This window comes from Hypanus sabinus, chromosome 9 (genome assembly GCF_030144855.1).
Source record: "Hypanus sabinus isolate sHypSab1 chromosome 9, sHypSab1.hap1, whole genome shotgun sequence".
Classification (NCBI taxonomy): Eukaryota; Metazoa; Chordata; class Chondrichthyes; order Myliobatiformes; family Dasyatidae; genus Hypanus; species Hypanus sabinus.
Window position 1 is genome coordinate 162678194 of NC_082714.1, and position 24622 is coordinate 162702815.

The 24622-nt window shown below is 43.7% G+C and overlaps 1 protein-coding gene across 1 annotated transcript in view; it reads right to left on the minus strand.

The window, feature by feature from the left end:
- Positions 1-17399, minus strand: part of psmf1 (proteasome inhibitor subunit 1) — a 63803-nt gene extending 46404 nt beyond the window's left edge. The window contains exons 1-4 of the mRNA XM_059981010.1: positions 17166-17399; positions 12643-12795; positions 9939-10021; positions 4566-4763 (exon numbers count right to left, since the gene is read on the minus strand). Coding sequence (XP_059836993.1) covers positions 4566-4763; positions 9939-10021; positions 12643-12795; positions 17166-17294 — 563 coding nt within the window. The 5' untranslated portion in view covers positions 17295-17399. The remainder of the gene's footprint in view (positions 1-4565; positions 4764-9938; positions 10022-12642; positions 12796-17165) is intronic.
- Positions 17400-24622: the final 7223 nt, after the last annotated feature.

The following is a 24622-nucleotide window of genomic DNA, read 5'->3' on the forward strand; positions in this document are numbered from 1 at the left end:
TTATTTTAGCCAAAGAGTAGTGAATCTGTGGAGTGATCTGCCACAGACTGCAGTGGAGGCCAAGTCTGTGGATATACTTAAATAGATTCCTGATTGGTTGGGGAATAAAGGGATATGGTGAGAGGGTAGGTGTACGAGGTTGAATGGGATCTTGGTTCAGCGATGATGAAATGGCAGAGTGGACTTGATAGCTGAAAGGCCTAATTCTGCTCCTATGTCCTATGGTCTTACCTAGCTGATGCTCATCTCAAAGCGTCCTTGAAATTGGATCAGTCTTGTCACTGATGTTAATTGCTAACAACATGTATATTTTCACCCATCTAACTTGATTTTGCATCACTAACAGAAACAATATCACACCTCGTGCTAGCCTTTCCTTTGCCTGCCGTTTAGATGCCCCAAGTCAATCACTCTTTTGTCTCATTAGTATCACTGGACACCAAATTTTAATCAAGTCCACAATGAGCCCAATGAGATGTAATGATCTTCTGGTTGGCAGCAGGGGATGTGTTCAGCATTGAAATGAACACCAACGCTGTGGAGCCTTAATTACCATCACATTGTGTGCTCATGTCAAAAGCAACAGTATTCATCTCTTTCAATAGAACCAGAAGAGCCATCTTAAGACCATAAGACATACGAGCAGAATTTAGCCATCCATCCATTGAGTGCTTTGCCCTTCTATTATTGCTGATTTATTATCCCTCTCAACCCCTTTCCTGTTTTGCTTTCTCTCCATAACTTCCGACCCCTTTACTAATCAAGAACCACAAACATCTGCATTAAATATACCAAACGACTTGGCCTGCACAGCCACCAGTGACAATGAATCCCACAGTGTCACCACTCTCTGGCTATATAAATTCTTCATCTTTGTTCTAAATGGGTATCCCTCAATTTTGAGGCTGTGCCAAATGGGCTCGAGTACAATAGCATTTATTTCACCATAATATTTTCTCCTTTTTGAAATAAAGTGGTAACAAGTGCCACAGATTAATGAATCATGGAGCATTAAGCTCAAAAAGAGGCCTTTTGGCCCATCCAGTTTGTCTGGTCCCATCGACCCACACCAGGACTATAGCCCGCCATGTACCTATCCAAACTTCTGAAATTGCAACCGAACCTGCATCCTCCACTTCCACTGACTACTCAATCCACATGCTCACAATGCTCTAAGAGGTTCCCACAGTAGGTTAAGGGTGAAAGATGAAATACATAAATACAAATGTAGAAAAATAGAAAACCTACAGCACAATAGAGGCCCTTCGGCCCACAATGCTATGCCGAACATGTACTTACTTTAGAAATTGTCTCGGGTTACCCATAGCCCTCTATTTTTCTGAGCTCCATTTACCTATCCAGGAGTTTCTTAAGACCCTATCGTATCCTCCTCCACCACTGTCACCGTCAGCCCATTCCACGCACCCACCACTCTCTGCGTAAAAAACTTACCCCCGACATCTCCATCTTCCAAGCACCTTAAAACTGTGCCCTCTTGTGCTAGCCATTTCAGCCCTGGGGAAAAAGCCTCTGACTATCCACACGATCAAAGCCTCTCATCATCTTATACCCCTCCATCAGGTCACCTCTCATCTCCGTCGCTCCAAGGAGAAAAAGACCAAGTACACTCAACCTTTTCTCATACATTACTCCCTCTAATCCAGGATACACCCTTGTAACTCTCTCTATAGTATCCACATCCTTCCTGTAGTGAGGTGACCAGATCTGAGCTCAGTACTCCAAGAGGGGTCTGACCAGGGTCCGATATAGTTGTAACATTACCTCTCGGCTCTTGAACTCAATCCCAGGGTTGGTGAAGGCTAATATACCTTATGCCTTCTTAGATTCCTCTGATCCTCCACATTGCCAAGAGTCTTACCATTAATATTCCGCCATATTTGACCTACCAAAATGAACCACCTCACACTTATCTGGGTTTAACTCCATCTGCCACTTCTCAGCCCAGTTTTGCAACCTATCAAGGTCCCGCTGTAACCTCCGACAGCCCTCCACACTATCCACAACACCTTCAAACTTTGCGTCATCAGCAAATTTACCAACTCATCCCTCCACTTCCTTACCCAGGTCATTTATAAAAAATCACGAAAAGTAGGGGACCCAGAAACAGATCCCTGAGGCACACCACTGGTCACTGACCTCCATGCAGAATATGACCTGGCTACAACCACTCTTTGCCATCTGTGTGCAAGTCAGTTATGGATCCACAAAGCAATGTCCCCTTGGATCCCATGCCTCCTTACTTTCTCAATAAGCCTTGCATGGGGTACCTTATCAAATGCCTTGCTGAAATCCATATACACTACATCTACTGTTCTACTTCACGTGTTTAGTCATATCCTCAAAAAATTCAATCAGGCTCATAAGGCATGACCTGCCTTTGACAAAGCCATGCTGACTACTCCTAATCATATTATACCTCTCTACATATTCATAAATCCTGCCTCTCAGGATCTTCTCCATCAACTTACCAATCACTGAAGTAAGACTCGCTGGTCTATTAATTTTCTAGGCTATCTCTACTCCCTTTCTTGAATAATGGAACAACATCTGCAACCCTCCAATCTTCCAGAACTTCTCCCATCCCCATTGATGATGTAAAATAATCTTATATTTCATCATTCACCCTTAATCTATGACCTTAAGTTCTAGTTTCACTCAACCTCAGTGGAAAAGGTCTGCTTGCATTTACTCTATCTATATCCCTCAATTTTGTATACCTCTATCTAATTTCACCTATGATCCAGTGAATAAAGTCCTAACCTATCCAACCTTTCCCTATGGCTCAGGTCCTCAAGTCCTAGCAACATCCTAGTAGATTTGGGCACATAAACCAGTGTAGGATCCTTGTAATTTTTTTCTGTACTCTTTCAATCTTATTGACATCTTTCCTATAGATAGGTGATCAGAACTGCACACATTACTCCAAATTCAGTCTCATTAACATCTTATACAACTTCCACATAACATTCCAACTCCGGTATAAATATCCTGAGTTATGAAGGCCAATGTGTTCAAAGCTCTCACCATATTTAATTCTGACACTTTCACTTTCAATGAATTATGGATCTGTACTCTCAGATCCTTCTGTTCTACTGGAAACTTCAGTGCTCCATCATTCACTGTGCAAACCTTACATTGGTTTGTCTGTCCAAAGTGCAACACCTTGCACATGTCTGCATTAAATTCCATCTCCCATTTTTCAGCCACTTTTCTCAGCTGGACCAAATCCCACTGCAGGCAACAATAGCCTTTCTCACTGACCACTACGACCTCAATCTTGATGTCATCTGCAAATTTGCTGACCTAGTTTACTACATCATCTAAATCATTAGCAAAGATGATAAACAACGGACCCAGCACCGATCCATGCGACGCACCATATCGTCATTAACTAAGTATTGCTTCCTGGGTGTGTGGGGTTTCCAAGGAAAGATAACACACCTCTGGTGAAAGGGCTTGATGTGCCCATTCTGGTGCAGTGCACTCACCTCTGGTCCCACTGGACACTCAGTTCTCATTTGTGGCTCCAATAAACTGTTTGCATGAGACAGCAGCCACATCATGAGACAGGCAGATTAAACCAGGTGAGGGTAATCAGTCCTACCATGCAAACTCAGCTCCAGTGGACTAGGTGGATGAGATCTACAGTGCCATCCAACGGCCAGGGAGGCAGCTCTGCAACACTTTGTGGCAACCAAAGGACATGACATGGTCATACACTGCAGTCAAGGAAGACCCCATTTTGCGACGCTTACTGGACCTGGACCTCCAAGGTTGAGAGTGGAACTAGCCCAGTGGAACAGGTTTTCCACTTTAAAAACTCTCCCATATAGATTTCCTGCCATTGGTGGACACGATCGACAACCATCACTGTGCAGGAGTCTTATTTTTATCATTCTCTCTTGGAGGGAGCAGGTCCTGGTGGAAGCCACAACTCAGTGGGCTTCATACAAAAGACACTATATGAATGCATTTCCTTTCTTTATCTAATTGTATTTTAATCCAAGACCATGTTTGCCTTTTAAATGGAAGAAAAGATCTCACTGCACAATCTGAAGATGTGTAAGAGATTTGTTCCTCAAGGACAAATGTACATTACAACAGAGACTGCACTTCAAAGATATTATAGTGCAGTGGTTAGCACAACGCTTTACAGTACCAGTGACCCGGGTTCATTTCCTGCTGCTGCCTGGAAAGAGTTTATACATTCTCCCCGTGACTGCATGGGTTTCCACTACATGCTCCACTTTAGTCTCCACAGTCCAAAGACATACCGGTTGGTAGGTTAATTAGTTATTGTAAATTGTCCCGTGATTAGGCTCAGGTTATTGCTGGGCAGCACGCCTTGGAGGGCCTGTTCTTTACTGTATCTCAACAATATAGATAGATGAATAAAAAGATATCTAGTTGTCTGTAAGATGTATTGTGATCATGACAAAACTCAGTGAAGTGTACTGAAGTTTCTCACAATCTCACTTTGTCAGGTAAAAGGGTTAAATCAAAGACAGGCACCTTTTAAATACAGTCATGAGCTTGTCACTCACCAAGGAGATTGCCTCTCTGGGACACGAGGAGGGATGTAGAGTGGGCTGGTGTTTCTGTGCTGTTCAGCACTTGAAGCAGGCTGGACTGACTTCTTTTCTCTCTGGGACCCTCCTGCCGTCCTCTGTTTCGGCCCAAGTAAAGGTGAAATGATCGTGGATTCAACAAGGTGCCGTAACTCGTCCTTATTTTTGAAAACTCTGGAGGAATGGTCAGAAAATGCTTATATTAGAATTTCAACAAAAATTAACGTCCTATTACAATAATGACAACAGCATGGTACTTCAGACCACTGTTTGGTGCTATCATCCAAATAAATTTCTGTTCCTTCCTCTTTTCCCCTAAGGTATTTGTCTAATTCCCTCCAGAATTTGCTTTCATTGCTCTTTCACAAGCACATTACAAATCAAAGCAACTCATTTTAAACGTATATTATACTATAAGGCACAGGAGCAGAATCAGCCATTCAGCCCATCAAGTCTGCTCTGCCATTCCATCTTGGTTGATTTAGGACATAGAAGCAGAAGTAGGCCATTCAACCCATTTATTATACTTTTCAAACCCTCCTCCCTGTAACTTCTGAGCACCTTACTAATCAAGAAACTATCAACCTCTGCTTTAGATATACCCAATGACTTGGCTTCCACAGTGCCTGTGACAATGAATTCCACAGATTCGCCACCCTCTGGCTAAAGAAATTCCTCATCTCTGTTCTAAAGGAACGTCCCTCTGTTTTGAGATTGTGCCCTCTGGTCCTCGACTCTCCTACTATAGGAAACATCCTCTCTATGGCCACTCTATCTAGGCCTTTGAAAATTTATTAGGTTTCAATGAGATCCCCTCTCATTCTTCTAAACTCCAGCAAGTACATGCCTAGCATCATCAAACGCTTCTTATACGTTAACCCCTTCATTCATGGGATCATTTTCATAAACCTTCTCTAGACCCTCTCCAATGCCAGCACATCCTTTCTTAGATAAAGGGTTTAATTTTGCTCACCACAATTCCAAGTGCAAACAATGGTCTACCACCTTATCAAGGCTTAGCATAACTCCCTTGCTTTTGTATTCAGTGCCTGTTTATAATGCTAAATATTGAATATGCCTTTGTAACAACCTTTAAGACTATCTTACCACTTTAAAATATTAACACTCTTGCTAAGCATTTCTGTTTTATCAAGAGGAAAGGGACCAATTCTGTGTAACATACACAAAATGCTGAATGAGCTGAGCAGGACAGGCACTACCTATGGAGTGGAATAAACAGTTGACATTTCAGATCAAGACCTTTCACCAGGATCGAAAAGGAAGGGGGAAGAAGCCAAAATAAGAAGGTGACAGGGTAGGTGGGTGGGAGGAGAAGAAGGGAATGATGTGCAAGCTGATAGGTGGAAGAGGTAAAGGGGTGAAGAAAGAATCAGACAGGAGAGGAGATTGGACCAAAGAAAGGGAAGGAGGTGGGGAACCAGAGGCGAGTAACTTTCCTTAGTGTTGGTGTGGAAGAAGTGGGGGAGCCAGGGGACACCAAATGCCAGAAGCATTTTGTGCCCCCTGTGTTGCTGGTACTTTAAAAAATGTTGCACTAATTGCTATGCTACCATGCCACCCCTTTTAATTAACTTAGGAGAAAAAAAACTTTTCAATATCTTTCATTTGTCTATTCCCCAGGGTTTTCAGAAAAACCCGGTTGTGAGGAGTGAAAATGAAAATGTAACTTCATGTTGATCAGGTGGATCTCAAATTTTACTGGCCAGTTGGGCTGTACTGGCATCACAATGGATTTTATCACAGACAAAATGCTGCAGGGACTCAGCAGGTCAGACAGCATCTATGGAGAGGAATAAACAGTCAACGTTTCGGGCCAAGAACATTTATCAGGATTTGAAAGGAAAAGGGAAGAAGGCAGAATAAGGCGGGGGAGGAAAGGAGCACAAGCTGGCAAGCGATAGTTGAGATCCGGTGAAGGCGAAAGTAGGTGGGTGTGGAAGGTAGGATGGATTAAGTGAGAATCTAGTGAAAAGCTGAGGAAGAGGTAAAGGGCAGAAGGAGGAAGAAACTAATGCACTAGGGAAGGATGAGAACTGCTTCCTATTCCTGTCCCAATTACCAGAATGAGCACAGGACTGGGTTTTAGTCAAGACACCTTGGCCTACAGTCTGGACTTGCAACTCAGGGAGTGCTATTTGGGATGAGGTATAAGTGAGAGAGGATACAGAAGTGTAGAACTCAAAGAACAGTCCTTCATTGAGTTTAACTTGTTATGTAGCATCCTTTTAAAGCAGTAAAGAGTGTGATCAAGCATCAACCTTATTCACCATATACATTTAAATGTATTAGGAATTTGCCACTGTGTATTGGCACAACACGCAACAAAAAACAACCTTCAACAATTAAAAGAATAAGTAATTATATAAAACATAAAGTTAGAGGTTAAACTATAAATATGGAATCAAATTTGCATAAATATCAATAGCACTATGCCCAAAATGTTGACTACCCATTTCTCTCCATTAATGCTGCCTGACCCAGAGTTCCTCCAGCAGTTTGGTTTTTGCGTGTCACAATGGCGTGATTTTCTTTCGTTTTATTGGCATGTTTCCCATATTAAAATAGCAATCACAATTACACCACATAGAAACATTGAAAACCTACCACACAATACAGGTCCTTTGGCCAACAAAGCTGTGCCGAACATGTCCTTACCTTAGAAATTACCTAGGGTTACCCATAGCCCTCTATTTTTCTATTTACCTGTCCAGAATTCTCCTAAAAGACCCTATCATATCTGCCTCCACCACTGTTGCCAGGAGCCCATTCCACACACTCACCACTCCCTGCGTAAAAAAACTTACCCGACATCTCCTCTGTACCTACTTCTGAGCACCTTAAAACTGTGCCCTCTCATCCTCCATCGCTCCAAGGAAAAAAGGACGAGTTCACTCAACCTATTTTCACAAGGCATGCTCCCCAATCCAGACAACATCCTTGTAAATCACCCCTGCACCCTTTCTATGGTTTCCACATCTGTAGTGAGGCAACCAGAACTGAGCACAGTACTCCAAGTGGGGTCTGACCAGGGTCCTATATAACTGCAACAATACCTCTTGGCATCTAAACTCAATCCTATGATTGATGAAGGCCAATGCACAGTATGCCTTCTTAACCACAGTCAACCTGTGCAGCAGCTTTGAATGTCCTCTGGACTCGGACCGTAAGATCCCTCTGATCCTCCACAGTGCCAAGAGTCTTACCATATTGACTGTGAAGAAATCTGTTTATTCCTGGATAGCATGAAAGCTGTAATCTGAACTAAAGAAAGGACAGGCAGTTATCTGAACTTGTTCTTCTGCTGCAGGCCGGAACAAAGTCAAATCACATGGGCACCATGGTAGCATGGCAGTTAAAAAGATACTATTAAAGCTTAGGGACTTCCTAAGTTCAGAGTTCAATTCCAGCTCTATCTGTAAGGAGTTTGGACATTCTCCCTGGGATCCACATGGGTTTCCTCTGAGTGCTTCAGTTCCCTTCTACAGTCCAAAGCTGTACTGGTTGCTAGATTAATTGATCACTGGAAATTGTCCTGTGATTAGACTAGTGTTAAATTGTTGGGTTGCTGGCAGCGTGTCTTGTTGGGCCAGAAGGGCCTTTTCTGTGTTGTATCTCTAAATATCTAAAAAATTTATTACCCTTTTGCTGAATGAATGCCAGTCAATATTGATCCTTCCAGAAAAAAAAGCAGCATTCTTGGCCAGTTGGGCAATCTGAGCCATAAATGTGGGGTCAGTGTGAAGAAGTCTGCACTGGGAGTGGAATTATTTTCACACACAACCGCACTGAATGACTTGGCTAATTAGTTACATAGAATAGGTGTGAAGATTTGCTGATTGTACAGCTTTCCCTTCCTGCCTTCCTCAGAAACTGTGAAATCCCCCAAGTTACACCTTGCCAGAGAAGCCCATCTCCTGGGTTTTAGTTAGTCCTTGCAATGCAGAACTAAGTGCAAACATTTTATAAAAGCTAATTTCTTCAGAATAATAAACCAAGTACTGGAAATATTCAAGAGGCATTTGCAAGAAAAAGTGTTAACATTTTAGACCAAAGATATTTTGACAGAGCTAGGAGAGAGAAAATGAAAATACAATAAAGGATAAACACTAGGGATTCTGCAGCTGCAGGACATCCAAAGCAACACACACACACACACACACACACACAGACAATAAGAGACAATATTGGAGCAACTCAGCAGGGCAGGCAGCATCTATGGAGAGGAATGAACAGTTGGCACTTTGAGTCGAGGCCCTTCATCAGGACTCAACGAAGGGCCCTCAATCTAAAACATTAATTCAGTTTCTGTTTCCACAGATGCTTTCAGATGTGCTGGGAGGTCCAGTTTTTAGGTTTTCTTTCTAAATGCAGATTTCCTGCTTCTGCAGGTGTTTTGATGTTCATCAGATTCCAGCTAAAATGTACTGAAGATCAAAAAAAAAATCGGTCACTGAAATCAGACACCCTAGTTGGTGGAAAGAGGATTAAAGCATGTTTGATGGTGCTCACACTTTTAAAACAGTTTGACAGACCAACTAGAATGGATTTGCAAACCCCACTTATACTTTTATACTTACAGATACAGCACCTTTCGGCCTAATGAGTCCGCACTGGCGATTAGACCCTTGTGAACAATTAAATCGTTAACCCGTACATCTTTGGAAAGTGGGAGGAAACTGGAGCACCTGAAGGAAAGTCACAGTCATAGGGAGAGCAAAGAAACTCTTTACAGACAGCAGCAGGAATTGAACCCTGTAACTGTTACACTACCACGTCACCATAGTAGCATGGAACTTAGCACGATGCTATTACAGCTTGAGCACTGGAGTTCACAGTTCAATTCCGACGCTGTCCATAAGAAGTTTGTACGTTCTTCCCATAAGCATGTGGGCTTGTGCCAGATACTTCAGTTTCCTCACAGTCCAAAGACGTACCAGTTCATCGGTTGATTGGTCATTGTAAATTGTCCTGTCATTAGCCCAGGGTTAAATAAATAGGGTGTTGGGCAGTGCAGCTCACTGGGCCAGAAGGACCTGTTTCATGCTGTATCACTAAATCTACAGGCCCATTATTTAATAGTACAGGTCCATGGCATAAAAAAGGTTGGGGACCCCAGCTCTAAATAAATAAATAAACATGTAATACATTTTAGATTAGTTGCCCCACTATAGAAAATCTAAACTAATAACCGTACTTCAGGGTAGCAAGTTATGAGGAAAACTGAGACCCTGGTTCTTATTGACAATTCAACCCACTAATATTCTATATGTTATACTTCATATAGTGTGTAGTACTAGCATCAAAAACAAGCTCTTCTTGTATATTTACCTGTCATATTGCTGCAGGTGCTCTGAGCTGATATAGTCATCTAAATTCACTGTTAAATCTACAACCTGTTCAGACTGGCAATTCTGAAAAGCGAGAAAAAAATTAGCAATAGAAAGAATTGATCAAGAGACAGTTAGAGATGGACGGGAAAGACCACTTGGTCCACTCTGATTCATCCATCCAGCTTTTCAATACATCTAACTGCCTTTATCACTTCGGCCAATCTTCAAATCAAGTATTTGTTATGCATGTGCACAACAACAATGACAAGAGAGTAGTATTCAATGTTAGCCACTGTTGTCGAGTCCACATTTCTGCTTGGCAGGCCTGGTTTGGCACTCCCCAACAATGTGTACCATGGCCAACATATCTCAGGAAAAATGTTTAAATACCACTGCTCCGTTTTCATTCTTGCTCCACAGATACGTTACTGTATTTGTCATTCCTCTCAGGAAAAACTATTTTCTGGCACCTACTCTTTTTTTTAAATTAATTGCTCTTTTTATGGGATAGCTTGACTAACATCCTAATTTATTGTTGTTTGGATTGACCACTTCTACACATTCAGGTAGCACTAGATCACTCGAGTTAAGTATGATGTCCTCCTAAGGGGTTGTCTATTAGTTGGTCCTCGTGTGGTTGTAGAGGCTGATCAAGAATCCCCATATTTTGGTGCAGTGTGGGCAAGAGTAAGTGGTGGCTGTGGTTAAGTCTTTTATTTGTACATATAAGTACCTCAATAAGGGAAATTAAAACATTCAATTGACTTTCTTCACAGATTAGGTCTTTGGCACAACAATAACCTGCATTTATGTAGCAGCATATAACATAACACAGCCCTCCTGTTTACTTAGGAGGGATATCAGACAGACATTGGCACTGAGCCACTTAAGGTGACTTCAATCAAAATCTCAATGAAGCAGGTTTCAACAAGTAAAAATGTAAAACAAATAGAAAAGTTTAGAGATTTACGATTCTATCCTAGAATTAGCTCACATTAGCTGAAGGCAGAATGACTAGTACAGGGTGATAAAAATTCAGACAGGTGCAAGGGACCAGAATCTTAAGAGTTGAACCGGGAAATAGACAGGAAAACACAAGACCACCGGGGCTTTAAAAACAAAAGAAAAAATTGAAATTACAAATTCATCCTTGTGCTCTGTATATGCTCTACAAAACCCAAAGGTCTCCAAAACTAAAGCTTCATTCAGCCTTTGTCATCATTAGAAACCTACCGCTTTGGCCATAGACTAAATCATGTTTGCTTTTGTTGGTTTGCACTTGGTGTGACTGAATCTTGGATGCAACAGATCTCTTCAATATTTAAATACCTCAGTACTCCATGTTCCAGTAATACCTAGAATACATTAGTGACCACTCTTCAATAGACTTCATCAGCTGCACCCTTAGGTCACAAAAAACAATTCTGGACTCCTGCACATACCTGAATTTTAACAGGTTAGCACAGGCAGTTATGCCTTCAGCTGCCACACCTAATGTCTGCCATCTCTCAACTGAACCCTCACTTTTTCTATTAATCTTCTTCTCGCCTACATGCTCCTGAAAACGTATTTCTATTTCGTCCCCTTTTCAACCTGAATTCTGTCAGATAATGGTAAGCCCACTATTTGAGGAATTTCTCCATTCAGATCGTTCCCCATGCCCATTACTGATCCATTATCACCAAATAATCAGAATAACATCCAGATTGCTTCTTAATCCAGAACTGGTAATGACAACTGAGAGTATTTGTAGCTCCAGTTCTAAGCAACAACCATCATTGAAATAGCATACTTAGTACAAAAAATTGTCTTACACATCCACATTCAGCTCTCCCACAACTCATAAAACAGTACAGGCCCTTCAGCCTACCATGTTGTGCTGACCTTTTAACCAATTCTGAGATTAATCTAATCCTCCAATCTTCTACCATCCACGTGTCTATCTAAGTTTCTTAAAAGACCATAAGATAAAGGAGCAGAATTAGGCCATTTGGCCTGTTGAGTCTGCTCCACATTTGTATCTGCTCTACAACCATCCTGGGCACACCCACCACTCTCTGTGAAAAGAACTTACTTTTGACATCTCCTCTATGCTTTCCTCCAATCATGAGCCTTTATATTAGCCAATTTCACTCTGAGAAAACATCTTTGGCTGTCCAATCAATCTATGCCTCTTGTCATCTTATACACCTTATATCAAGTCACCTCTTCTCCTCCTCCTTCACTCCAAAGAGAAAAGCCCTAGCTTGATCAATCTATCTTCATAAGACCTGCGCTCTAATCCAGAGAGCATCCTGGTAAATCTCCTCTGTACCCTCCCTAAAGCCTCCACATCCTTCCTTTGAGGCGATCACAACTGAACACAATTCTCCAAGCATATTCAGCTCTCTAACTGCTCAATCTAAACCTTTTCAATAAATAATTAAATTCACAAACAGTACTGCACAGAATGGCAACAATTCACCTTTGTCCTTCCTGATTTCTCTGCAACTTTGACATCATCCTCCACCAAAACTTCAACTCCATTGGATCAGTTCTGCTTAACATCACATTGATTGTGCAAGTATCTTTTGCAATGGTTTCCTCTTCCCTCTCCTGTACATTAACCAATGGAGTTCCATATGTTGGCAACTCAAGCTTCTGATCAGAGATCACACTTCTAATAAATATTGGACACTAGATTAATTATATACTGCACTTACCATAACATTAATGATCAGACTGGCACCTACAGCCATTGCCTTTAGCAGGAGCCCTGTCTGATTGTTGTCGGAACGGTAACGCAGTGTGTACAGTTCCTGACTTGCATTCCAGCCCATGGGTAACAGCTCTTTCTTCTTATCATCAGCTGAGGCCTGTGGAGGGTTGCCACATACAGTTCTGTAAAATCAATCGCATCACAAGACAAACTATCTTCCCATTAAAAGGTGACCTACTAACTCTCAAGTATTTGGAATGTGGGAGGAAACTGGAGTACCTGGAGGAAACCCACAGTCTGTCCAAACTTATAGACAGTGGCAGGAATTGAACCTAGCTCGCAGGCACTGTTAAGTGTTACACTAACAGCTACGCTACTATGCCACCCTGGCCTTCACTGATGTTAATTCTCCTCCTAGTTACTTAAAGAGCGCTTTTAATAGTCTGTCTATTTCAGATTGAGAAAGGAACTAAATAGAGATAAAGATTAGCTTTATTTGTACATTGAAACATATAATGAAATAACATTGTTGGTGTCAGATCAAATCAGTGAGGATTGTGCTGGGTAGCCCACGTGTTGCCGAACTTCCTGAGCCAACGCAACATGCCCGAAACTCACAAACCCTAACCGCGTGTCTTTAGAAAGTAGGAGCAAGCCAGAGCACCTGGAGGAAATCCACACAGTCAGGGGCAGAACATACAAATTCCTCATAGACAGCGGTGGGTATCGCATTCCAATCTTACAGTTTGCACTGAAGTGATGCATTAGCCACCACAGGGATAAAAACAGTAAGGGAATGGAACAGACTTTTTGGGATGGACGGCCAGTGACTGCTATGACAGTAGAATCGGCTTTAAGTAGTTTTGTCAAAATATTGGAATTAAGTAGATTCTAAAGCACATGAAAAATAGTAGTGATTATCGAACATCATGGTAGTACCTTTCGGCCAGTCATCTCCAGCTCCTTCATCAGTGAAGGCCAGAGTGGCATGGTAACGTAGCTTTACTGTAGCACTTCACAGCGCCTGCGAGCTAGGTTCAATTCCTGCCACTGTCTGTAAGTTTGTACAGACTGTGGGTTTCCTCTGGGTGCTCCGGTTTCCTCCCACATTCCAAAGACGCAAGAGTTAGTAGGTCAATTAGTCACAAGGTGTAACTGGGTGGCGCAGGCTTGTTGCGCCACAAAGGCCCATCAACATGCTGTCATTTCTTAAAATGACCTGACTTCCACCATTACTTCAGCTGTGTGAGTGCACAACGTTGATTCTGTTCTCAGCTCTTCAGAAAAATGGTGCACCCCACATTTTCACATGTAAGCTTAAAAGCGATAAGTAGGAAGGGAGAAGCATAAAGGATTCCTGTCCTGTTGATTTGTTGTGCCAACCAGTCCTGATGGCACTTCTTCACTTGTAACCTGATCTCAGTTTTAACGCACACAAAATGCTGGAGGAATTCAGCAGGTTAGGCAACATCTATAGAAAGGAAATCAAAGTTTCCCTCCACAGATGCTGCCTGACCTGCTGAGTATTTCTAACAGCGTCTACTTCACACTTCCAGACCTGCAGTGTTTTCTGTTTTATTGTTCCTCTTTAAGAGAAGTTTGGATAGATATGGGGGACTAGGAGGGAATGTGGTCTTTGGGTGCGCGGAGATGGGACTACTAAACAGAAGATCAGATCATATGGACCGAATTGGCTGAAGGGCCTGTTTCTGTGCTGTAATACTCTATAACCTCCACACTGCTGCTTGTTTTCAGGTTTCCAGTACTAGCAGCTTCATTTTAATTTTGAAATACTGTGATTGGGATGGGTGTCCCATACTGAATGACCATCTTCCAACTAATCAAGACTGTTCCACCATCTACAAAGCACAAGTCCAAACCATGACGATATATTCTCCAACTGCTGGACGAGTGCATTGCCAATTAAATTCAGAAGCTTAACACTATCTAGAAAAAGGTAGCCATCTTAATTGGTACATCATTAACCACCTTCATTCTCTCCACCACTTGGTTGGTGGTTGTCTGTCGGGGTCTGAGGAAGACTAAACATTGTGAAGTCACCTGTGGATACGCGTGTGGCTTCGAAGGCCGAAGCACACATGCGGTGGCAGGTTGGACATGGAATGGCTGTTATTAGAACAGGTGCATACTCAGCTTTGTGTCGTCGGTCTCGGGCTACTGCAAGGCGCTGATTTCGGTCATTCTCAAAGTCAGATGCAGCTTTTCTGGTTGGGGTACGCCACGCAGCCCTGTCAGCTGTGGACTCCTCAAGTTGTTGAGGCTGGAGGTCTGCCCATTTGATGTACAATTTCAAATTGTCTTTGTATCTTTTTTGGGGGTGGCCCTGATTGCGACTGCCATGCTCAAGCTCACTGTAGAGCAGCTGCCTGGGGATTCTTGTTTCACCCGTGTGGATCACACGGCCAGTCCAGCATAGCTGGGTCAGGAGGATCCTTGCCTCAATGCTTGTGCTGTTGCCTCCACCACTAGCAAATGTAGGCAAGTCACACATGATGGAAAGTTTTGGAAACACTTCTCAAGTAACGTACAGAGGACTAAGAATACAGGGGTTATTTAAAAAAAGTTACTAAGGATGTTGCAAATGCTTTAGTTGCAATCTGCCAAAATTATTTTAGTTCCAGCTAAGCCACAGTAACAGGCCTTTCCAGCCCAATGAGCTCACACCACCCTTGTGACCAATTAACTCTATACGTCATTGGAACGTGGGAGGAAACTACAGCTTAGGGAAGAAACATGAGGTTAGGGGCTGAACACACAAACTGCTTTCAAATGGTGGTGGGAATTGAACCCAGATAGCTGGTGCTTTTGTAGCATTTCACTAAACACCCAAACATCAGAAAATTGTATCTGTTACTCAACAATAAATATCACTCAGAATCAGAATCAATTTGGCACAGCATGAACAGAGCAGATCACTCCATCTTAGGCAGAACATGCTGTCCTTGGGAAAGGAAATTTATCAAAACAATTTTAAAACTCGAAGGGGAAAATTACAAGCTAAGCTATCAAAACTGAGGGGTGTCATTCCCAAATTTCAGAAGGTTTAGTGGTGACATCATCTGGATTAGTTAGATGGGGAGATCAATTTTTACTAGTCAGGGAGCTTGAGATGTTAGGCCTATGCTGCTTGGGGTCAAGTTTATTGTCATTTAACTATATACCTGTATATAACCATATAATGTATATAGAAACCAGACAATGTTTCTCTGAACCAGGGTGTAAAGCACATCAGTACACATAATATATGACAACTTATGAAGTTCAACCATGGATGTTACATCCTTGCTCTCTAGGTATGCAAGCCAGGGCAGTAGGATGTGGAGAGCAAGCTGTTAGCATGTAGCAGGCTCCCCTCCTCCACCCAACTGATGTATCCAAAAGACGAGCACAGACCAATAAAGTTTGACACTAGCAACATCGTAGGAGTTGCCAGTCAGCATTGACCTCAACATAGGACTGCCTTAGGGATTACAGCTCCAGATTTTCCCCTTGGGATTTACTCCTGAAGCCTTCCCCATGAGTGAGTATAACCGCAAGGCAGCGGAGGTTTGAGATCAGTTTTCCTTCTCCTAGATGAGCTGCCAACCACGGCTGACAGGACCCACCTGCCTGAAGTAACTGCTTTTGAGGCACCAGTAACCCACCTTTGCCCCTTCTCCTATCAGTTGGAAACAGTTCCCCCAAGGTTAGTAGCTCAGCCACATGCGAAGGCCGGGAGCTGGACTTGGTTGTCAGAGGTGCACGCCATTGGGAGGTGGAGGGAGCTGATCCCCATTACTATTCTAGGGTGACAGGGCATGGTCTAAAAATTTTAAGTTAGACCTTTTGGAATTGAAGTTAGGAAAAACTTCTAAATGCAAATGGTGGTGATCAACAACTATAAGGTCAGCATCTATCCCACTGTTATGAACACTACAGAATGGTCCCCTACTATAAAATGGTCTCTTGACCTCACAATCCATCTTGCCTACCTGCACTTTCTCTGTAAACATAACACCTTATTCTGATTCTGTTGTTTTACCCTGTGTTGTATAATCTGTATGGACGTTATGCAAGACAAGACTGTCACTGTACCTCAGAGATTCAGCACAGAAAGTCCTTTCCGTCCGTGTTAAACTCTTATTCTGTCTAGCTCCATCGACCCGCACCTGGACAATAGCCCTCGATACTCCTTCCATCCATGTACTTAAACCAATTTATATTGTGAGTAATCTTTCAACAAATTTGGGGACATTAAATGAACTCTACAAACGTAATAGTCTTGCTCTGGGTATTCTGCAGCCGCCAGTACCAATACCCCGCATTCTCGCTCAGGGCTCCTGCCCCCTCGTTACCCCTGACCAAGGGGGCTCTCTCCGGACCCGGGGGGTCGTTTTGCCCTGCCGGCCCAGCCTGCGTTATGTGGGGTAAGGAAAGAGGGGTCGGGCTGAGGCAGTCAAGCCGCCCTTTCGGTTTCGTTTCCCCGGGAGCCCAGGCCGGCCTGCAGAGCCTCGGCCTCCGTCTCACCTGGTCCCCGGTCCCCAGGCACTTGAAGCCGGCCCGGATGAGCTCCCAGTGAACGAAGCAGATCAGCGGGTCCCGCGAAGACACCAGGTCGCGGGCAACCGAGTGGTAAAGCAGCTCCAGGCCGGCCATGATGTCGGGAACGTGCGCACTCGAGCGGGGACGCGGCGTATCGGAGGCGCGCGCTCCGGGGTAAAGGCGCGGGCGCACACGCTTTGAAGGGCAGGGTTGGACGTGCACGCGGTCAGAGGCGCGTGCGTGCTTTGGAGGGCGCGCCCGCGAGAGACAGGTGCGCGCGCGCTTTGGAGGACGCGCCCGTGAGACATGTGCGCGCGCGCTTTGGAGGACGCGCCCGTGAGGGGCAGGTGCGCGTGCACGCTTAGGAGGGCGCGCCCGTGAGAGTCAGAGGCGTGGGAGCGTGCGCTGACTCATGAACCAGCTCCGGGGGAGGGGGGGCTACAAACAGTGACCGTTCACTCCGGTCTTCTCCTATCATTTCGCATTTGCCCCTCCTACTGTCAAATCTCTTACTATCTCTCCTTTCTGTTAGTCCTGACGAAGGGTCTCGGCCCGAAACGTAGACAGTGCTTCTCCCTGTAGATGCTGCCTGGCCTGCTGTGTTCCACCAGCATTTTGTGGGTGTTGGAGCGAAAGATGTGCTTGGAGGTGGCAGAAGATTTGGAGAATTATGTGCTAGACCTGGAGGCTGGTGGGGTGGAGGGTGAGGACTAGAGGAACCCTATCCCTGGTAGGGTAGCGGGAGGATGGGGTGAGAGCAGACGTGCATGAAATGGAAGGGATGCGGTTGAGGGCAGTGTTGATGGTGGAGGAAGGGAAGCCCCTTTCTTTGAAAAAGGAGGACATCTTCATTCTAGAATGAAAAGCCTCATCCTGAGAGCAGATGCAGTGGAGACAGAGAAATTGAGAAAGGGGGATGGTGTTTTCTCAAGTAACAGGGTGGGACAAAATATAGTCCAGGTAAACACGTACAAACACACTGGAGGAACTCAGCAGGTCGGGCAGCATCCGTGGAAACGAGTAGTCAACGTTTCCAGCCGAGACCCTTCATCAAACTGAAGAGGGAGGGAGCAGGGGCCCTATAAAGAAGGTGGGGGGAGGGTGGAAAGGAGAAGGCTGGTAGGTGCCAGGTAATAACTCAATCAGAGGAAAGATAAAGGGGTGGGGGAGGGGAAGCAGTAGTGTAAGGAGAAAGCACTATGGGTAGTAGAAGAAGACAATCATGAAAGAGGTGATATGCAGCTGGAGGAGGAGGCAGAGTGAAGGTGGGATGGGGGAAGGGAGAGGGAGGGAATTACCAGAAGTTGGAGAATTGGATGTTCATACCAAGGGGCTGAAGACTACCCAGACTGTGTATGAGGTGTTGCTCCTCCAACCTGAATTTGGCCTCATCATGGCAGTAGAGGAGGCCCTGTATGGACATATCCGAATGGGAATGTGAAGCAGAGTTGAAGTGGGTGGCAACTGGGAGATCCTGTCTGTTGTGGCAGATGGAGCGGAGGTGCTCGACGAAGCAGTCCCCCAATCTGCATCGGGTCTCGCCGATGTAGGGGAGGCCGCACCGGGAGCACCAGATGCACTAGATTGCAATAGATGCACCGGATTGTACATATTGATTTGACCACAGCATCTGCAGTGTACTTTGTGTATGGTCCAGGTAGCTGTGAGAGTCTGTGGATTTATAACAGATATCGGTGAATAAGCTGTCTCCAGAGATAGAGACAGTAAGATTGAGAACGGGGAGGGAGGTGTCAGAAATGGACCAGATAAATTAGAGGGCAGGGTGGAAGTTGGAGGCAAAGTGGATGAAGGCAACGAGTTCAGCATGGGTGTAGGAAGCAGCACCAATGCAGTCATTGATGTTGCATAGGAAAAGTGCAGGACAGTCACCAGTGTAGGCTTGGAACATAGATTGTTCCATGTAGCCAACAAATAGGCAGGCGTAGCTGAGACCCATGCAAGTGCCCATGGATAACCCTTTTGTTTGAAGGAAGTGGGAGGACCCGATGGAGAAATTATTAAGAGTGAGGACAAGTTCTGCCAGACAGAGAGGAGTGGTGGTGGAGGGGAACTGGTTGGGTGTGGTGTCCAGTAGGAAACTGAGAGCTTTGAGGCCTTCCTGGTGGGGAATGGAGGTGTATAGGGACTGGGCATCTATAGTAAAAATAAGACAATGGGGGGGCCAGTGAACTTGAAATCATTGAAAAGATCCAAGCACGTGAAATGTCACAGATGTAGGTAGGGTTTGTTTATGTGGTTGGATCTTTTGGAGATGGCGGAATTTACAGAGAATGATGTGTTGGATGCAGAGGCTCATGGGGTGGTAGGGAAGGGCGACATGAGCTCTGTCACTGTTAAGGCAGCGGGAAGACGGGGTGAGTGTGGATGTTGGGAGATGGAGGGGATGCGGGTGAGGGCAGCATCAATGGTGGAGGAAGGCAAAACCTCGTGTTTTGAAGGAGGACATTTCTGATGTCCTGGAAAGGAAAGCCTCATCCCGAGATTAGGTACAGCAGAGTTGAAGGAACAGAGACAAGGGAACAAGAGACGGGGTAGGAAGAAGTATAGTCAAGGTAACCATGGGAATCAGCAGGTTTATGAAAGATGTCGGTCGACAGTTTGTCTCTGGAGATGGAGACAGATAGAGAAAGGGGAGAGGCAAGTCAGAAACAGACCAACCAAGTGAATTTAAGGGCAGGGTGGAAGTTAGAGGCAGAGTTGATAAAATTGATGAGCTCAGTTTGGTTGCATGAAGCCGCACCAAAGCGGTCGACAGTATAGTGGAGGAAGAGTTGGGGAGAGCTTGGAACATGGACCCTTCTACGCAGCCGATGATAAGGCAGGCATATGTGGGTGCCCACAGCTACCGCTCGAGTCTGGAGAAAAGTGGGAGGAGCTGAAGGAAAAGTTGTTGAAACAGAGAAGGGTGGTGGGGGGGGGGGATCTGGTTGGTTCTTTTGTTGAGAAAAAAGTGGAGAGCTTTAAAGCCTTCTTGATGGGGGATAGAATTGTATAGGGATTGGACACCCATGGTGAAACTGTTTAAATGTTTTCACCTTTCTCACCCTTTTAGACTTTGAGTCCTTACTCACCACCCTCTAGATGAAAAGATTTTTCAGTGATGATCTTTTTATCAATTGCGTTACATCTCTGTACTGTGGTTTTTGATGCCCATACTTGGTTAAATAGGTTCTTTCTATTTTATCCATGACCCCTGTAATTTTATACACCTTACTTTAATCTGACCTCTGCCCCAAAGACAAGAATCTGAATCAGGTTTATTATCACTGACATTTGTTGGTTTATTGGCAGCAGTACAGTGCAAGACATAAATAATACTGTAAGTTACAAAAATAAATAATTTGTTCAAAAAAAGGGTTGACAGACTGTTCAGAAATCTGATGGTGGAGGGGAAGAAGTTGTTCCACAACACCGAGTGTGTGTCTTCAGCTTCATGTATCTCCTCCCTGATGATCGTAATCGTAAGACCATAATACACAGGAGCAGAATTAGGCCATTCAGCCCATCGAGTCCGCTCTGCCATTCCATTATGGATGGTCCCAGATTCCATTCAACCCCATACACACCTGCCCTCTCATCATATCCCTTGATGTTCCTTACTTCTGTTCTAAAAGGTTGTCCCTCTGATTTTGAGGCTGTACACTCAATTTTGACTGTATTTGTTGAGGCATGTCAACAAATACACTCAAAAACTTCTATAGCTGTACAGTTAAGAGCATTCTGACAGGCTGTATCACTCTCTGGTATGGAGGGGCTACTGCTCAGGACTAAAAGAAGCTGCAGAGGGTTATAAATCTAGTCAGCTCCATCTTGGGCACCAACCTACAAAGTACCCAGGACATCTTCAGGGAACAGTGTCTCAGAAAGGCAGTGTCCATTATTAAGGACCTCCAGCACCCAGGGCATACCCTTTTCTCACTGTTACCATCAGGTAGGAGATACAAAAGCCTGAAGACACACACTCAGCGATTCAGGAACAGCTTCTTCCCCTCTGCCATTCGATTCCTAAATGGACATTGAACCCTTGGACACTACCTCACTTTTTTTAAATTTACAGTATTTCTGATTTTTGCACTTTTAAAAATCTACTCAATGTAGATTAATTGATTTATTTATTTATTATTACTTTTTCTCTTCTTTATTATGTATTGCATTGATCTGCTGCTGCAGATCAGAAATTTCATGCTAGTGATAGTAAACCTGATTCTGACTCTGATTCCAGTTCTGGATCCCCCCACCATAGGAAACATGCTCTCCATAACCACCTTATTTTGTCCTTTCAACATTTAGCAGGTTTCAATGAGATCCCCATGCACTCTTCTAAATTCCAGTGATAACAGATCCTAAGCTGCTAAATGCTCTTCATATGTTAACCCCTTCATTCTTGGAATCATCCTCATGAATCTCCTCTGGATTCTTATCCAATGAGAAGACATCCTTTCTGAGATAAACGGCCCAAAACTGTTGACGATGCTCCAAGTACGGCCCGACTGGTGTCTTATAAAACCTCAGCATTATCTCCTTGTTTTTATAGTCTACTCTCCTTGAAATAAATGCCAACATTGCATTTTCCTTCTTTAGCACAGACTCAGCCTGTGATTTAACCTTCTGAAAGTCCTGCATGAGGATTCCTACGTCCCTTTGCACCTCTGAAGTTAGAATTTTCTCCCCGTTTAGATAACAGTTCGCACTATTGTTACTTTTACCAAAATGCATTGTCATACATTCCTCAACACTGTATTCCATATATAACAAAAGGAAGGCAGGTCCCAGATGGTGAGGTTCCTTCATGATGGATGCCACATTCCTGAGGCACCTTCTCTTGAAGATGTCCTTGATGATGGGGAGGGTTGTGTTCTTGATAGAGCTGACTGAGTCTACCTCTTGCAAATCCTCGGCTGACAAAGCAGAATGCTCTCCAATGTGCATCTGTAGAAATTAATCCAATGTTTCCTAATGGCTCTAATTTCCAGTCTTGGCAGCATCCCAGGCATTCTATTAAATGCACTTGCATTGGTTCTGTAATGTGCTGTTCAGATTTGTACAATATTCATCATAATAACCGGCCTAAAATGATTCATTAATGTCCCTTAGCTCAGAAGGGTATCAGAAGGTTGGAGGTTGAGCTACCTTTTAAAACTGGACTATGAAACCTGGGTTAATGAGCTGTCATGCCACTGAGGGTGTGTCACATTGCCAGAGCAGCTGTCTATTGATTAAGATAATGAACTGGTCTTGAAGAAGTCTTGGATACTACAGAGGCTAGAACCCAAGATGAAATTCTTTCGGTCTTGTGCAGTAGTAATACTACCCCCCCCCCCACCTGGCCCATACCAGCCTGTCAGAATGCTCTCCATGGTATGTCTGTAGAGTTTTTTGAGTGTTTTAGGTGACAAACCAAATCTCTTCAAACTCCTCTTGAAATATTGCTGCTGTCTTTCCTTCTTTATTGTTGATCAAAGATACTGTCTCAACATTTTAGGAACAGTTTCTTTTCCTCCATCCATGAACACTATCTTACCATTTTGCAATATTATATTGTAACTTATAGAAATTTGCACTGTCCTGCAACAAATTTCATGACAAGTCAATGATTCTGAGAGATGCATGACTCTCCTGTGGCACTATTCCTCAGTCAATATCAGGCAAAGATATGGTTGCTGTGTACAATTTGTCTTTGACTGCTGATCAGACTCGACCACAGATGTTGATATGCAAACTGGTACAGAAGCCAGGGCAGTACAATATGGAAAGCAAGATGTTGCCCATGCAGGAGGCTCCCCCTCTCCTCACAACTAATGAACTCAAAGGAACAGCGGAGACCATTACAGCTTGGCACCAGCAGCGTTGCAGAAGTTGCCAGTCAGTGTTGAACTCAACGTAGGACTGCTTTGGGGACCCCAGCTACGGATTTTTCCTCAGGGTTTGCTTCTGAAGCCTTCCTTATGAGTGGGTTTATCCACAAGACGGCGGAGGTTTGAGATCAGAGTTTGCCTGCTCCTAAGTGAGGTGCCAACCATGGGTGATGAGCATCATCTGCCCCAAGTGACTCATTTTAAGGCACTAGTAACCCACCTTTACCCTCCTCCTGTCATTTGAGCAATGTATGTAGTGCATAGTTGTATTTTGCTAATATTCTATATGTGCTTGTCACCTTAAGTATGCAAGGACTAGGCTTCAAGCCATGGTGTCATCTTTTTATTACCACCAGGAGAGAGCTGGTGTGTCCAGGCTGGAGTGGATGCCGCCCCCCAGTGGTCACTCAGCAGAAGACAAGATTTATTGTGGTTGACTGTAGATTAATGGCACCAGTTCCAACTCTTTTATTGTACCAGTATGTGCTTGATATCTTATATGTGCTGTGTGTGACTGTTGGTACGTGTTTTGCAACTTGGCCCCTGTGTAATGCTGTCTCATTTGGCAGAATTCATGAGTATTTATGTATGGTTGAATGACAATTAAACTTGAATTGAATATTTTTGCAATCTTTCTTTCTTCACTGTCTTATACTGTATAATGTGGGTATAAGTTATGTTCTGAGTCTTGTCCTCCGAATCTAAGTGACTGGTATGCTGCTGTAAACAGATCTTTTATTGTACCTCACTGTACTTATGCATATGACAGTAGACTCGACCTGAGCACTGTTCAAGTAAATTTATTATCAAAGTTGGTTTACATCACCAAATACTACTCTGAGATTCATTTTCTTCCAGGCATTCACAGTAGAGCAAAAACACACAACAGAATCATTGGGAAAACTATACACAAAGACTGACAAGTAGCCATTGTACAAAAGAAGACAAGCTGTGTAAATACAAATAATAATAATAATTAATTAAATGAATAGTACTGAGAATATGAATTGCAGAATCCTTGAAAGTGAGTCCATAGGTTATGTTCAGTGATCAGCTCAGTGTTGAGGTGAGTATTCACCATTTCATCAAAGATCCCCTCCACCCCCACACCATTCAGCCCATGCTCCCTTCTCGCTGCTGTCATCGGGAAGGAGGTATAGAGGCTTAGGTCCCACAACATCAGGTTCAGGAACTGTTATTACCCCTCAACTATCAGGCTCCTGAACCAACATGGATAACTTCACTCACCTCAATTCTGAACAGATTTCACAACCTATAGACTCGCGCTCAAGAATACAATTCACCTTCACTAACTTCTTTTGCATTGGCACAGTTTCTCTTCTTTTGCACTCTGGTTGTTTGTCAGTCTTTGTTTATGTGTAGTTTTTCAGTAATTCTATTGTATTTTGTTCTGCTGTGAACGTCTGCAAGAAAAATCATCTCAGGGTAGTGAATGTGACATATACGTACTTTGATAATAAATTTACTTTGAACATTCTTGGCAAAAGGAAGATCTGAAGGTGGAATTGAAGAGGTAGGATGAAGGGGGTCCAGTGAACAGAGGTA